The 17,107-nt window shown below is 44.0% G+C and overlaps 1 protein-coding gene across 2 annotated transcripts; it reads left to right on the top strand.

Moving 5' to 3' along the window:
• The first annotated feature begins 763 nt into the window (after nt 1-763).
• BCL2L1 (BCL2 like 1) lies at nt 764-9,364 on the top strand. Of its 2 annotated transcripts, none has more exons than XM_073682810.1 (3): nt 764-932; nt 3,156-3,844; nt 6,662-9,364. In XM_073682810.1, exons 2-3 carry the CDS (start codon nt 3,338-3,340, stop codon nt 6,797-6,799), a joined length of 645 nt encoding a protein of 214 aa, XP_073538911.1. In that variant the 5' UTR covers nt 764-932; nt 3,156-3,337; the 3' UTR covers nt 6,800-9,364. The 2 variants fall into 2 exon arrangements, with proteins under 2 accessions (XP_073538911.1, XP_073538912.1); XM_073682811.1 differs by having other exon boundaries at nt 931-1,063.
• Nucleotides 9,365-17,107: the final 7,743 nt, after the last annotated feature.

The raw sequence follows: 17,107 nt of genomic DNA, 5'->3' as shown, positions 1-17,107 counted from the left end.
TTATTCAGCAAATTTTTTCAATTTTTTTTACAGGTATAATAACAAAAATAAAAAAAATCACAATAATAAATTACAATGCAGTGAGGTGCCCTGATGTGAATACAGCTGCAAAACATGTGAAACTGGCACAAAAATGGGCATCAACGTAGGCACCAAAGGGTGTTCTTGAAAGGGTTAAATGAGATGGACCACTGATCTCACACTGCAGGCACACAGATAGTGATGGCCGTCATCATATTCAGGTCACTCCAGCCTGGCCCAAATGGGTTCTGGGCATCAGAACTGGCATCACAGTGGGCAATAGCAATTTTTCTTTGGGCCAGGTCAGTGTGAGATCAGTGGCCCAAAGTCATTTAACCCTTTAAAATCACCAGTCACTTATTCAAATGGTCACAATTGACAGCCTACCCACTTTGACGCCAGCTCTGATACCCAGAACCCATTTTGGCCTGGCTGGAGTCACCTGAAGTTGTTGAGGGCCATCACTAGCTGTGTGCATGCTGCGTGATATCAGTGGTCCAAGGTCATTTGTATTTGATCATTGTGATTCTTTGTTTTTGTTATTAAACCTGTAAAAAAATGTTTTAAAAAAATTGCGTAATAAGAAGCCAACTTCAGCCCCAAATGACAAAAAAAAATTGGACAAATACGATATGGCCGTCGCCGAGCATGACGCAGTCCTTTTCTCAGCCTCCCTAGAAGCATTGCATCTCGGGAAATGTAGTTCACTGTCGCTGCGCATGCTCAGAGCTTGCGGGCGCTGCCAGGACAACGGTCCTCTCACTGCCGCACCCCCTGATTGGCTGTGCTCGGTCACTAAGGGAAGGGGTGGAGCTTCGGTGGACAGAGCGTCTCTCGGGGTTGTGAGGGGGACAGAGAGGTGTAGGTGTCCCCGGAGGGACAGACGGAGAGCCCGGCGGGGCCCCTGCTGTGTGAGTATCCCGGACCCGCCTCCTTCCCTGTGTCCGGGGTGTGGACATATTTAGAATGGGTGTGTGTCCTGTCAGAGATTTATAGCTGTTTATTCCAGCTCTCTGCCTCACACCAGGCTGTGCTGTGTGCGGTATGTACCCATCTTCCTACCTGTGGAGTGTAAGGTATTGTCCAATGTGGACTAGTCCATATTGTGGGGGGCCCCATTTGTGATGGCCCCCCTTAATCTGCATTTATCTCAGGGGCTCCTCATTGTAAATTCCCATAAAGCTTTGCAATCTATCGCTCTGCCATTCATCTAAGGGGATGCTGCCTCTTATTCAACTGGATGTTCCCCTTTAAATTCCCCATAGTGGCCTATGGGATCAGGTAGTGTTCCCTGAGCCATGTCTCTGGATCATATTTCATTACCCCATGCCAAGCATCCAGTGGCCACAATGATTTCAGGAGTCCCATTTAATGCTTTTGGGGTCTTTCTTGAGAACAGATGATGGCAGGTGTGGAGCTACAAGTCCCAGCATGCCTGCTGATCCCTCCTGCACACTATACTTCTGCTCTGACTCATGGGCGGTTGTTGTAGAGTTTGTTCAATCTGCAGCTCCTGACCTCCATTGATGTCTGTCAGGAGCCCCTGATCATGTGCTCTCTGGCCGGTGTGTAATACTGTTATTACACTGCAGCTCACTATATTGCCATATTTCCTTTTAGTGCTGCTATATTCCATCATCACAGGATGTCCACTCTCTGAATCACTTTCCTGGAACATGACCTAAAACAACATAGCAAATGTACTCCGCACCCTCCTGTGTGCCGCTGACAATCGGTGGATTGTCTGAGCATTTCTCAGACCACAGGAAGCAAAGCTCACTGCAGATGTAGTCCGAAGCACTCCTCCACTGTCTGAATGTCCAGCGCTACTCACGTGCATCATTGTGTTCTTGTACATAGGGGGCAGTATTAGAGTAGTTATATTCTTGTACATAGGAGGCAGTATTAGAGTAGTTATATTCTTGTACATAGGAGGCAGTATTATAGTAGTTATATTCTTGTACATAGGGGGCAGTATTATAGTAGTTATATTCTTGTACATAGGGGGCAGTATTAGAGTAGTTATATTCTTGTACATATGGGGCAGTATTATAGTAGCTATATTCTTGTACATAGGGCAGTATTATAGTAGTTATATTCTTGTACATAGGGGGCAGTATTAGAGTAGTTATATTCTTGTACATAGGGGACAGTATTAGAGTAATTATATTCGTGTACATGGGAGCTGTATTATAGTAGTTATATTCTTGTATATAGGGGGCAGTATTATAGTAGTTATATTCTTGTACATAGGGGGCAGTATTATAGTAGTTATATTGTTGTACATAGGGGGCAGTATTATAGTAGTTATATTGTTGTACATAGGGGGGCAGTATTATAGTAGTTATATTGTTGTACATAGGGGGGCAGTATTATAGTAGTTATATTGTTGTACATAGGGGGCAGTGTTATAGCAGTTGTGTTCTTGTACATGGGGGGCAGTATTATAGCAGTTGTGTTCTTGTACATGGGGGGCAGTATTATAGCAGTTGTGTTCTTGTACATGGGGGGCAGTATTATAGCAGTTGTGTTCTTGTACATGGGGGGCTGTATTATAGCAGTTGTGTTCTTGTACATGGGGGGCTGTATTATAGCAGTTGTGTTCTTGTACATGGGGGGCTGTATTATAGCAGTTGTGTTCTTGTACATGGGGGGCTGTATTATAGCAGTTGTGTTCTTGTACATGGGGGGCTGTATTATAGCAGTTGTGTTCTTGTACATGGGGGGGCTGTATTATAGCAGTTGTGTTCTTGTGCATGGGGGGCAGTATTATAGCAGTTGTGTTCTTGTCCATGGGGGGCAGTATTATAGCAGTTGTGTTCTTGTCCATGGGGGGCAGTATTATAGCAGTTGTGTTCTTGATAAATGACAGCTTCTATAGAAGCGTAGATCAGGTGTCACTTCTTTCCTCAGTTGTCTTACAGCTCATACGTTGTGGAGTTACAGGAGGATACTCCGCCCAGGGAAGAGAATTTGACATTTGTGCTGTATCCTCCGGTCTTATAGGAGGAACATGTCACATAACATCAGTTTTGCTATAGACAGGAGATGCCGATCGTTCCTTGCTTTCTGTATGAGCTGTTTGTCATTATGTTCCTAGATTCCTCTTTTTGATGCTCTTCCTTCTTTTGCAGATGATCACCATTTTCCCCTCAGTCACCAGTCCATTTGGGTTTATTTCCATCAGGCCTGAGTGATTCCCATTATGTCCTTTCACTGGGAACTCTAGATCCACGTCTCCTACCACCTGACGTCCATCTCTCTGCTTCCATGTGGTGCTGTGGTCAGCTGCGGCCTCTCTATTCCAGGACATGATATGTTCTCACTCCTGAAGATGGACGGAGGCAATAAGAATCTTGTACATAACTTTATATGCAAGAAACTTTCGCAGAAAGGCTTTAACCTGAGCTGCTGCAGTGATGCCGAGCCTGCAGTACTGCTGAATGGATCCTCACCCACTGCCCAGGCCGGTGCCCAAGCTGCTGCACCCCTGCCAGACAGCGTGGCTGAAGATGTGCTGCAGACGCTGCTGGACGCCTCGGTTGAGTTTGAGTTGAGGTATCGCAGGGCATTCAGCGACCTCACCTGCCAGCTGCACATCACCCAGGACACTGCGTATCAGAGCTTCGAGCAGGTGGTGCACGAGCTGTTCAGAGACGGCATAAACTGGGGACGCATTGTAGCTTTTTTCTCTTTTGGGGGGGCGTTGTGCTTTGAAAGTGCAGACAAGGAAATGGAAGATCTGATACCTAGGATTATTGAGTGGATGGCCACCTTTCTGGACACGGCCCTAGGACCATGGATACAAACAAATGGAGGCTGGGTGAGCAGTGGGCTTGGGTGGATGGGCTGTGGGTCACAAGACTTTGAAGGTGGGTGAATAGAGGGTCAGTGAGGGCATGGCTAGTGTTTGAGCAGTTTAGGATCAGTGACTTTATACTGTGGAGAATTGGCAATAAGTGGGGATGAACTGTTGGTCATAGATGGGGGCAAAGAAAATGATTTAGTCATTTGCTCACATCTTCATCATTCCTCTCTCTAGTCTGATGCAAGTCCTCACCCCCCTCGCACCTCGTGGGTGCTTAATGATTTGCTGATTGTTGACCCCCAGTTACTTGCCATAGGACATGTTGAATGTCATCCACCTTAGACTCCAGAATCAGAACCCCTATGTGTTTTAGTATTGATGGTTATAGGGCCTTTTTTAATCACCAGGTCTCTTTGTCAGTCCTGCGCTTTCTGCTCAGGGAACATCACCTGACGAGGGGACTTCTGCTTGCACAGCTATTTACCTAGCTGAGTATTGACTGAGAGAGTCCGCCTGTGGGTGGCATAATGCAGAGAGTCCCTACTTACTGGCAACAGTGCCAGCGACTTCATTTATTCATGTTCCTCATACCTGTGGGGATGTTTTGGTGGAAGAGGGGAATTCCAGACGTCCCATTCACTAAATATATTACTGTAGTTATTGCTCTGAACAGCGCACCCTCCGCAGCCTACTGTTCCTGTATGTCATGTAGCTTAGCATTGAAACCCATCTTCTCCCTCAAAGTACAACTCTCCGGCCCATCCGCCAACTTTCCTCAGCAGCTAAAACCAAATTTATTGGGGACGTGCATATATATGCAACAGTGTGCCAACCCAATATTACCCAGCATCTGTTACTGGGAGAATCTAGGGCAAGAGACTTTATAATTGAACCACCAGTGCAGGAGCTTCCGGTACAGGCGATGGTGCTGGAGGCTAATGTCACCGTGTAGCTCCACCCCAAGTGTAGTGATGTCATTGGAGACTCCTGACCTTGTGTGACCTCCTGGTTCCTGTAGTTTGGAGACCACTGCACTGTTGTGGCGTGAACACTATATCTCCCTCAGTGCTGCACATCAGGGCATGTTCTGTTGGATTTTGCTAGGTGCAGATTGAAATGTGAATTTCTGAGAACTTAGCCCAGGTCCCATAATGCAATGCATTGAGGTGCAGTGTGTTATGGGAAATGCATGCAAGAGCAGTGCTTTGTGGGAGCTGGGACATTAGTGATATAGACAAGCTGTTTGTCACAAGACTGTCCCCGGAGGGATGTTGAATGCATCCAGAAGTCAAGACGGAACCCAGAATCTTGAATTATTTGTGAATCGAGAACTGTGACGTATTGTTCACCCACAATTCACCTCAACAGATCATAAGGCCGCACATATTGGATGTCTGTCAGCTCGTCTGACTGATGGCTGCCAGTCTCGATTTCCCCCCTATACACACGCATGCTTAGCCAAGAGACATGTCAGGAGGCCCCCAAGCACTTTAGATGGCCTACTTAAAGAGGTTGGCCACTACTTTTTATTGACGGCCTGTCCTCAATATCTGATGAGTGGGGGTGCGATACCTGGCACTCCTGTCGATCAGCTGTTACCAGTGGCAGCCATAAGTTCTCGGATGCTCCCAGAACACAGCAGCTCTGTCATTTATGTAGTGACTGTGGCCGGGTATTGAAGGTGCTGATATTGCTCCCCCACCGATCAGATATTGATGGCTTATCCTAAGGATAGGCCATGAATAAAAAAAAAAAGTAATGGCCAACCCCTTTTAAGACACTGAAAAGTAATAGGAGCAAAATTTAAATTGGTTGACGTGCAGCCTGAGAGCTAACAGAAAATCAGCACAGCTCTGTATGTGACTATGGGATAAGACCTAGAGATGATCAATTAGGTTCTTGCTGTCCAGAGTCCGGTTTGGTCCTCCATGGCAGCCAGTCTGCAAATCTGCGCCTGATATCCTGGACCCTACTGGTACTTAATAGGCTCACGTCGTCATTGTAAGTGCAAAAGGCACCCAGGATGCCGGGTGCAGAAGGAAAGACCAGCTGCCATGAAGGACCAGACTGACGTCAGATCAGGGCAGTGTGACTCACATTGCTCATCTCTATGAAGACATATTGTAACAAGACAAGTGAAGTGTTTGCAGAGTTGCTTAATAGGTAAAATAATGTTAAAAGTCATAAAGGTGCACCCGTCTGTGAGCTCATCAGGGTTGTGTTCACCTTTGCTACAGGCTGGTTACTATGGGTGAGTTCACTGATGATGATGAATAGTTGGTGAGCAATGTGAAGAATGTTATTGTCTTCTCCTCACCTCCTACCGGGTACACTCCTGAGAACAGAACTGGGATTCATGCCTGGACTTAGCCGGCCGCTCCACAGATCACAGTTCATTCTTCTGTAGCCGCATGTAAACATGTCGCTGATGCCTGAGACATTCCTGCACAGGGAGAGCTGGCCAGAAGATATGTGGCTTGTGAGGAAATCATCTCCTGTCCTCTTGTTCTGTAAAGGTGGTCACAGTCACACCAGTCTTGTGGGCAGAGCTGAGAGCGGCCTGCAAGTAATATGGGCACTCTTGCCTGGGCAGAAAAATAGAGAGCGATGTGGGTATATGTGCTGACTTGGGGTCTGTGGAGGCAGGTTGTTGACACTCAGTGCACTCTTTAATGGCATTGGTGCCACATTGCATCCTCTCACACGTGTAGCAGCAATCCAGGATAATCCAGAAGTGGTCTGCTGATGGATTCCTCTGGAGGGGCTCCTGTGTCCCTCTGATGTCAGTGCCGGTCATTTTTGTTTTATTAACCTCCTTTTCCTTCCCCACAGGAAGCTTTTGTCAGCCTTTATGGGAGCGATGCCGCAGCCAAATCCAGAGAGAGTCAGGAACGCTTCGGGAAGTGGCTGCTCACTGGAGTGACGCTGGCCGGAGTCGTCCTGTTGGCCTCCTACATGATCCGCAGATAGACCTCCGCCCACCGGACCCAGATAAATCGGAAAGGTGGAGGCAAGGGAGGAGAAGTTTTCACTGTTGACCCAGACAAAGAATGTTTTATCTTCTTCATCGTACAGGATGCAAAAAAAAAAATCTAATAAAAATACTTACGGGCCAACTCCAAACCTTTTTTTTTTTTAAACCCTTTGTTGGCTTGTTTTAAGTCTTTGTTCTGTGGATCAGATCCGTAATCTGTATCTGAATAAATAGGTTTTTCCTTTACCCATTTGTGCTGGATGTCCCATCGTGTCCTTGTCCTGGATGTTTGTTACATCACTGTGAGAGCCACATTGCAGTGCAAGTCCCTGGGGGGGGGTCACGTACCCCTCTAAGTAATAACAAGGCCCTTACTGTGAATTAAAGGGGGCTTCTGTCTTATCCACATGAACCTGTGAATGTGGAGCTGACAGATTGGGGGGTCTCTGTTAGCCAAAGTGGAGATCTGCTCCACCCTGGAGGACTGTCTTGTTCCAGTACAGGGGATGCCTGTTGCTTTATGTGGCAGCTACTCCAGTTGATGGCAAGAGTTTTGGACTGTTGGAAGTCCCTAGTGATCAGCTGATAGTTTACCATTTCAATTCAATAAATTGGGTGGCCATATCATAAATGGTCTTTATTGTCCTCTACGACAAAGGGGATCCCAGGCAGAGGGACTATCCCACTCTGATGTATATACAGGACCGGGGATTTCCTGAGTGGGCAGCCCCTTTTCATTTCTTAGAGACCGGGCACGTGGGTGGATCATCCTCAGGCTATACTGAGTCAAATGACAGACTGGTAGTATATTCTTACAACTTTTAAGGACATGCATACTGTAGGGGGGGGGGACCCTTATCAGTCATAGGATTTTGGGGTTCATCTCACGCCGGCCCCGGCATCCTTTCTCGTAAGGCGGTGCTCTCATCTCCCGTGGCTCTGCATTTTTATAACTGGGAGGGCAGAACTGTCCAGAGGATCTTGTCCTTCCTTGGGACTGAAAAGCTCAACATAAGTCAAGTCTTTATATCCAGGGATAGTGAGGGGTGTTGGTGGGATGGAGTGCACTAGAAGAGGTGGCCATTAGCCTTCAGAGCACCATATTTGATCTCTTACCAGTATATTAAGGAACTGGATCATAACTTTGGATTTTACACTTTAAAGCAGCAGTACTACTTGCTACCTTCTAGGGGGATCTATAAGTAGATTTGTTACCCCTATGTACAGCCTGATATGTGAGTACAGAGTAAAGAAGATGTAAATAGAACTGTATCCTCCAACCTGCGGCTGTCAGAGAATGCTGGGAGTTGTAGTTTTGCAGTAGGTTGGAAACATTTGAAGTATTGGAGGTGAAAGATATTGACCATGACTGCAGGAGACTATAAATTGTATAACTATATATTAGTGTGACTATAGTATGCCAAAAATAATATATAATATATTCAGTCGTAATCCCAGCATCTAATAATGTTTGCTGGGGCTTTACTTATTTTTTGGTATACGGCTAAGATCTTACAGATAACTAACTACCTATCTGTTATGCTTGGTGCTGGCTCAGAGGGGTCACACACCGCTCCTGCAGCGTCCGGTGATGACACATTGACAGTGCGGCTTCTTTTCACATTCTTCTCCGTTGAAGGGGCATCACTGCTGATTGACAGCCAGCTCCTTGCTGCCTAACTGCGGGAAGCAGCATGACATCGGCCGTGACGCCCCATCGACAGAGCAGAGTGGAAGAGAAAGAGCTTCTCTGTTGACGTGTCATCACTGGAAGCTACAGAATGGCCGGCAAAGAGGGACAAGGCAGATGGCGAACAACTACATCTCTGTAAAATCTTAGCTCCATAATATAAAAATAATCAAAATCCTGGATAACTCCTTTAATGATCAAAGCCCTAAAGTCATGCTTAAAGTGAATGTCCACCTATCATAAGGTGTAATAATTTCTGCTGATTAATTTCTTGATATATTTTTATAGGCATCGAAGCGCTATTTTTCTAGTACAGAGCTCCATATCTCCAGCATAGAGGTAAATGATTCTGCCTTCCTGCAGCCACCACCTGGGGGAGCCTACTGTATACTGTGCCTTATTAGTAAGTACTGTGTATGACCAGTGAGCAGGAGGCTCCCTCTAGTGGTGGCTGTAGGTCACGTAACTACATTTATATAGGGGATGGATGGTTGGAGACTTGTGTACACATAATGACCACCTCTATTACTGACATCGATTCAGCTTACACGTCACTAGTGAAATAAAACTACTCCGTCCAACTCTGTGGATTTTATTGATCGATTTCACCTTTAAGATCTGAGTAAGAATCTCTTCACATAAACACAATTCAATTGTGAAAATTAATAAACACATTTTCTGTAATGGATTACTCCTGTTTGGCTGTTTTTTTATTTTTTTTTTTTTTGCTTTCTTATTATTTTGATGATTTTATTATAAAGTTATTGTCCAGGTCCTTACTGTCATATTTGTCAGATTTTCTCTTTATTTATTAGATATTTTTCTTTTTTTTTTCGCAAATAACATGTTGCAATAAAATGGCATTATACAATTTCTTGTTTCCTGAATATTTCACAAGCCGTGGGTATGGCACTAAGTTTTGGGGTACTTCAGTAGGGGAATTAAAGAGATTCTCTAGAATGAGAGTAGAGCATATGGTGGTCTTAGGGGGGGGGTCTATAGCTCTAGTGGCCTAGATGTTTCATTGGGATCCGTGAAATTCCTAATTCATGGGGATGATGATCGATCAGCTGCTTCCTCTGAAGCCGAAGCTGCCAACAGCCCCTGCTTGTTATTTGTCTGCAGAAAACTTACCCTGGCAATTTGGCCTCAACCAGTTTTTTGGCTAAGTGGCCATTACCGATGTGTAAATGACAAAAGCAGGAGGAACAGTCCAGTGTGTACTGGGTGAGAGCCAGAACAGGGTCTGCAGAAACTGGTGAGAGTTGAGAATTGATTCTTCTACAGTACAGACCAAAAGTTTGGACACACCTTCTCATTTAAAGATTTTTCTGTATTTTTATGACTATGAAAATTGTACATTCACACTGAAGGCATCAAAACTATGAATTAACACATGTGGAATTATATACTTAACAAAAAAGTGTGAAACAACTGAAAATATGTCTTATATTCTAGGTTCTTCAAAGTAGCCACCTTTTGCTTTGATGACTGCTTTGCACACTCTTGGCATTCTCTTGATGAGCTTCAAGAGGTAGTCACCGGAAATGGTTTTCACTTCACAGGTGTGCCCTGTCAGGTTTAATAAGTGGGATTTCTTGCCTTATAAATGGGGTTGGGACCATCAGTTGTGTTGTGCAGACGTCTGGTGGATACACAGCTGATGGTCTTACTGAATAGACTGTTAGCTGCTTTTTTCTTGCCATAATACAAATTCTAAGTAAAGAAAAACGAGTGGCCATCATTACTTTAAGAAATGAAGGTCAGTCAGTCCGAAAAATTGGGAAAACTTTGAAAGTGTCCCCAAGTGCAGTTGCAAAAACCATCAAGCGCTACAAAGAAACTGGCTCACATGAGGACCGCCCGAGGAAAGGAAGACCAAGAGTCACCTCTGCTTCTGAGGATAAGTTTATCCGAGTCACCAGCCTCAGAAATCGCAGGTTAACAGCAGCTCAGATTAGAGACCAGGTCAATGCCACACAGAGTTCTAGCAGCAGACACATCTCATCAACAACTGTTAAGAGGAGACTTTGTGCAGCAGGCCTTCATGGTAAAATAGCTGCTAGGAAACCACTGCTAAGGACAGGCAACAAGCAGAAGAGACTTGTTTGGGCTAAAGAACACAAGGAATGGACATTAGACCAGTGGAAATCTGTGCTTTGGTCTGATGAGTCCAAATTTGAGATCTTTGGTTCCAACCACCGTGTCTTTGTGCGACGCAGAAAAGGTGAACGGATGGACTCTACATGCCTGGTTCCCAACGTGAAGCATGGAGAAGGAGGTGTGATGGTGTGGGGGTGCTTTGCTGGTGACACTGTTGGGGATTTATTCAAAATTGAAGGCATACTGAACCAGCATGGCTACCACAGCATCTTGCAGCTGCATGCTATTCCATCCAGTTTGCATTTAGTTGGCCCATCATTTATTTTTCAACAGGACAATGACCCCAAACACACCTCCTGGCTGTGTAAGGGCTATTTGACTAAGAAGGAGAGTGATGGTGTGCTACGCCAGATGACCTGGCCTCCACAGTCACCAGACCTGAACCCAGTTGAGATGGTTTGGGGTGAGCTGGACCGCAGAGTGAAGGCAAAAGGGCCAACAAGTGCTGAGCATCTCTGGGAACTCCTTCAAGATTGTTGGAAGACTATTTCCGGTGACTACCTCTTGAAGCTCATCAAGAGAATGCCAAGAGTGTGCAAAGCAGTCATCAAAGCAAAAGGTGGCTACTTTGAAGAACCTAGAATATAAGACATATTTTCAGTTGTTTCACACTTTTTTGTTAGGTATATAATTCCACATGTGTTAATTCATAGTTTTGATGCCTTCAGTGTGAATGTACAATTTTCATAGTCATGAAAATACAGAAAAATCTCTAAATGAGAAGGTGTGTCCAAACTTTTGGTCTGTACTGTACATGGGTGAAATAAGTATTGAACAAGTCACCAATTTTCTAAGGAAATATATTTCTAAAGGTGCTATTGACATGAAATTTTCACCAGATGTTGGTAACAACCCATCCAATCCACACAGGCAAAGAAATCAAACCGTAGATGTCCAAAAATTAAGATATGTATAATGAGAAATGACAGGATAAAAGTATTGAACACATGAAGAAAGAGGTGCTAAAAGCCAAGGGAAGTCATGATGACACCAGCTGAAATCTGTCAATAATTAGAAAGCAATTCTGCCACTTAGTGAAAAATAATATCAGCTGGTTCAACGGATGGCCTATAAAAAGGTGTCTCATTACCAAGGCAACACACAAGAAACATCTCATGATGGATAAAACCAGTGAGTAGTCTCAAGACCTTCACAACCTTATTGTTGCAAAACATACTGATGATATTGGTTACAGAAGAATTTCTAAACTACTACATCCTTGTATAATATGCCCCATTCTTGTATATATTTGTCCCGTCCAGATATAATATGCCCCATCCTTGTATACACTAACTGGCAAAAGGGTAACAATGTTTTGAACTTATGACTTCAGGCTCTATATATCACCATCCACTCAGCTCGAGTTTGCAAAAAAGTATGAAAAGTGGACAGTAGAAGATTGGAAACGGGTGATTTGGAGCGATGAGACCAAAGTCAATAGACTGGGCTCTGATGGGTGCAAATGGATCTGGAAGAAACAAGGGAAAAAAAGGGGCTTATGGATCGAGAAATTATTGGAACTGTGAAGGAAGTCTGATGCTATAGGGTTGTTTCACAGCCAAAGGCGTTGGATACTTGACCAGAATCGAAGTCGGTCTCAATGCTGAACTCTATGTGAGTATCCTACAAGGTGAGTTGCTTCGTACACTCGTGTATTATGGGTATGAAAAAGATGACATTGTGTTGCAGCAGTTGAGATTGGTGTAGAAATAGTTCAATGACAATGAAGTAGAGGTGCTGGATTGGCCCCCACAGTCCAAAAACCTCAACCCAATCGAACACTTGTGGATAGAGTTAAAGAAAAAGCTGCATACATACTCAAGTGAGTCGACCAGTATGCTCCATCTTTGGGAACGTGTAGAAGAGACCTGGGATCAGATTTAGCTCGAGACATGCTTGAATCTGTTCGAGGGCATTCCCACAAGGATTCAGTAGTGTTGAAAGCCTAAGGTGGATTTATAACATGTTAAAAATTTAAATTTAGATTTTTAAGAGCAAAACCGTAACAATGCAGTGACATGACAAGAATCTGCATAACTAATCATATGCTAAATAGCTGCAAGTCAAATTTATGTATGAGATAGCCAAGATGAAGGTCTATAAAATGATGGTAGTCTCATGTTAAAAGCTCTAGTGGATGGTGAGATATGGAGCCTGAAAGTCAAAAGTTCAAAACATTGTTACCCTTTTCTCATCACTGTATATGTGCCCCATCCTCGTATATATATATATATATATACACTGCTCAAAAAATAAAAGGAACACTCAAATAACACATCCTAGATCTGAATGAATGAAATATTCTCATTGAATACTTTGTTCTGTACAAAGCTGAATGTGCTGACAACAAAATCACACAAAAATCATCAATGGAAATCAAATTTATTAACCAATGGAGGCCTGGATTTGGAGTCACCCCCAAAATTAAAGTGGAAAAACACACTACAGGCTGATCCAACTTTGATGTAATGTCCTTAAAACAAGTTAAAATGAGGCTCAGTATTGTGTGTGGTCTCCACGTGTCTGTATGACCTCCCTACAATGCCTGGGCATGCTCCTGATGAGGTTGCGGATGGTCTCCTGTGGGATCTCCTCCCAGACCTGGACTAAAGCATCCGCCAACTCCTGGACAGTCTGTGTTGCAACGTGACGTTGGTGGATGGAGCGAATCATGATGTCCCAGATGTGCTCAATCGGATTCAGTTCTGGGGAACGGTGGCCAGTCCATAGCTTCAATGCCTTCATCTTGCAGGAACTGCTGACATTCTCCAGCCACATGAGGTCTGGCATTGTCCTGCATTAGGAGGAACCCAGGGCGAACATATGGTCTCACAAGGGGTCTGAGGATCTCATCTCGGTACCTAGTGGCTGTCAGGCTACCTCTGATGTGGTCTGTGGTCCCCACCTGCAGAACCACTCCTTTATTGAGGGTGTCTTGATAATTGCCAATAATTTCCTTCTATTGTCTATTCCATTTACACAACAGCATGTGAAATTGATTATCAATCAGTGTTGCTTCCTAAGTGGACAGTTTGATTTCACAGAAGTTTGGTTTGCTTGGAGTTATATTGTGTTGTTTAAGTGTTCCCTTTATTTTTTTGAGCAGTGTATATGCCCCATCCTGGTATAATGTGCTCCATCCAAATATATATGTGTCCCAGCAACGTATATATGTGCCTCATCCTGGCATAATCTGCCCCATCCTGCTATAATGTGCCCTGGTTTACATTATAAACAATCAATGCTACTCACTTTCTCCCACGCCGTGCGGTGTTCTCTTCCATAACCGTTGCGGGAGCCAGCAGCTGACTTTGGCGTCCCCATCATAGCGCATGATGTCACTGATGAAGTCAGCTGCTGGTGTCTGATTGGCTGTTGGTGTGTATTGCAGTGCAGGGAGCCAGCGGGTTCTAGCATTGCAATACATTTCATCTGAATGTGCGTCTTTTGACGCACATCCAACTGAAATAGTCACTGGTACTGTGGGGTGTCCTCCTCCACCTCCGGGCCTCTATGCAGTTGCACCGGCGATATGTCCAGCCCTGGGCACTAACAAACTTCATGTAATTGAAGGAAGGATGAATGGACAAACGTACAAAGACATTCTTGATAAAAATCTGCTGCCATCTACCAGGATGATGAAAATGAAACAAGGGTGGAATTTCAGCAAGACAATGATCCTAAACACACAGTCAAGGAAACTCTCAATTGGTTTCAGAGAAAGAAAATAAAACTGCTAGAATGGCCCAACCAATCACCCGAACTGAATCCAATAGAAAATGTATGGAAGGAACTACAGCTCAGACTTCATAGAAGGAGCCCATTGAATCTTCAGGATTTGAAGAGTGTTTGTGTGGAAGAATGGACCAATATCACACCTGAGCAATGCCTGCGACTGGTTTCTCCATACAGGAGGCGTCTTGAAGCTGTCATCACCAACAAAGCTTTTGTACGAAGTATTAAATAAATCTCATTATTATACATAACTTAATTTTATGGACATCTATAGTTTGATTTCTTTGCCTTGTGGATTGGATGCGTTGTGCTGACATCTGCTGAGAATTTCATGTGAAGAGCACCTTTAGAAATATATCTAATTAGGAAATTGGTGACGTGTTTAATACTTGTTTCACCTACTATATTTTCTTATTTTTTGCCGACTGTGGCATTACAGCATTTATATTCCCTAGAAAACCCATTTAAATGCTGTCCTTTATTAAGTGCTAATGTAATTTACACATTTAGTGATTCCACCAGCAGAATAGTGAGTGCAGCTCTGGAGTATAATACAGGATATAACTCAGAATCATTACAGGAATAGTAATGTGTGCAGTACGCTGCTGCATAATAGGTGGTAATATACGTAAACAGTGAATACACCAGCAGAATAGTGTTGCAGTTCTGAAGTATAATAATGGATAAGTAAGTACATCTTGCCAGAGCTTCTCTGGACTAGGGTCTATAGTTTTTTTTTCTTCCAACTGTTATGGGGGAATAGACTGAACCTGGTCGAGAGAGGTTACTTACCATACGAGGAGACTAGGAGGGTTGGGTATGGTCAACCCTATGGTATTCCTTGTGAATATCTTCATTAAAATCAATATTACAAACCTCTGGAAAGAGAGGGCTCCTCCGTGTGTATTCTCCTGTAGATGATTGTTTCAGCCTTTCTTCCAGGAATGGGAGAACTGAGGGCTAGTGAAGAAATACCGCATGAACATCTTCCGACATACAACACTCTGGTTCTACAGGTAATTCGCCGGTGGGGTCTGGGAATGTGGGAGATCAAGACTCTGCCGAGGAAGCTCCTTGACAAAAGGGTTCTGTTGATGGATTTTCAGAAGCCTCTGGCGCTCAGGGATTGCCCAACTCAGGATCTTGGGGTGGGTTTACATCCTTTGAATTCTATCAGGATCTTCTTGAAGTTTTTGGACTTGGCGCTGCTTCCATGTGAAACTGTGAGAGACCACCTGAAGTGGAGTGTGGTTTCCTGCTTCATTGTTCACTTAACACAGATGTGTACAACAGGGTGGGCGTCTCCATTGGCTGGCCAGTCTCCCTTATGCAGAATGGGTCTATGGATCATTCGGGGACCTGGGTGGTCGGGATCGCTGCACCTTAATTCTAGTTAGCATAGTGGTTAGGTAGCACACGTGGAACCTACATTGCTTACTATTGGAAAATCCTCCCAGTAGACGATGTGTTTAGTACCATACTTGGTGACCGGGTAAAGATGCACTTTCTGGAGTATCAGAGAGATGGGCACACGTAGGGCCACTCTCCTCTGGAGGGGCTTTTCTTTTAGTGTCCCCTAATCTAGTCACCTCATTTCCTGGTGGGTGCTGCTGCTGACACTGTAATGTTTTGTTTTGGTTAGTACACAGTGAGATAGGGCTGCAGGTACCAAACTTGGGGTTTGCTGGTTGTGGTTTTTGTGTTGTGTTTCTGTATATAGGGATATAGATATGGGTGCAGATGTTAGGTTGGGTGGTGGGAAAAGGGGCAGAGTTTGGTTCCTCTTGTGGGACACTGGGGTGTATGGGTGAAAAACTATGGAGGTTGGACCAGCCCTCAGGTTGGTGCAAGAGTTGGGAATGGTAATGTCATGACTCTGTTGTCAGATATTCCAGGGCCAAGTGCTGCTTCCCAGTCCCTAACACTATGGGTGCCCTAGCTATCCATGCTACCCAGATTACTTCTAATGGTGAAGACGCCGGGGCCACGTACCTTGCTGAACTCCTGAATCCACCCTCAGTCTGTTCCCTCCCCCAACCCAGAGAAGAGGGGAGTAGTAGTATATGGCAACCAGACTAAGAAGGTAATACGAACAGGGATAAAGGAAAATACCAATCATACCACTATGCTCTCATAAAACAAATGGGAACATCGGGGAGTGAAGGATGGGCAAAACCAAAAGTAGGAGAAGGAGAGAATTTGCACACAACCAAAAACCAAGCAACAGTCTTAGATAAATCGACAAACAATGAAGCCAATTCTGGCAATGACTGCTTGCCAGAGTCCAGTATACAGGTGCATCTCACTAAACTAGAATATCATCAAAAAGTTAATTTATTTCAGTTCTTCAATACAAAGAGTGAAAAGTGAAAAAACCAAGAGTGTGCAAAGCAGTCATCAAAGCAAAAGGTGGCTACTTTGAAGAACCTAGAATATAAGACATTTTCAGTTGTTTCACACTTTTTTGTTAAGTATATAATTCCACATGTGTTAATTCATAGTTTTGATGCCTTCAGTGTGAATGTACAATTTTCATAGTCATGAAAATACAGAAAAATCATTAAATGAGGTGTGTCCAAACTTTTGGTCTGTACTGTATGTGCTGATAGAATGAGCGGCTGGACCAGTTTTCATAATATTGATTATCATTTTCATGATTGATATTTTATTATTGTTATATTTTTTAATTTTTGTAATAAAAGATCTGCAGGCTGTA

This window comes from Phyllobates terribilis, unplaced genomic scaffold (genome assembly GCF_046119375.1).
Source record: "Phyllobates terribilis strain yellow unplaced genomic scaffold, ASM4611937v1 Scaffold_5__5_contigs__length_657084704, whole genome shotgun sequence".
In the NCBI taxonomy this organism is placed as follows: Eukaryota; Metazoa; Chordata; class Amphibia; order Anura; family Dendrobatidae; genus Phyllobates; species Phyllobates terribilis.
The sequence above is the reverse complement of the archived record's forward strand: the minus strand, read 5'-3'. Positions and strand labels throughout refer to the sequence as shown.

Coding starts and splice junctions, on each gene's coding strand:
- BCL2L1 (XM_073682810.1), top strand. CDS start 3,338: ATGTTCTCACTCCTGAAGATGGACGGAGGCAATAAGAATCTTGTACAT. Junction 3,845..6,661: donor TACAAACAAATGGAGGCTGG/GTGAGCAGTGGG, acceptor CCTTCCCCACAG/GAAGCTTTTGTCAGCCTTTA.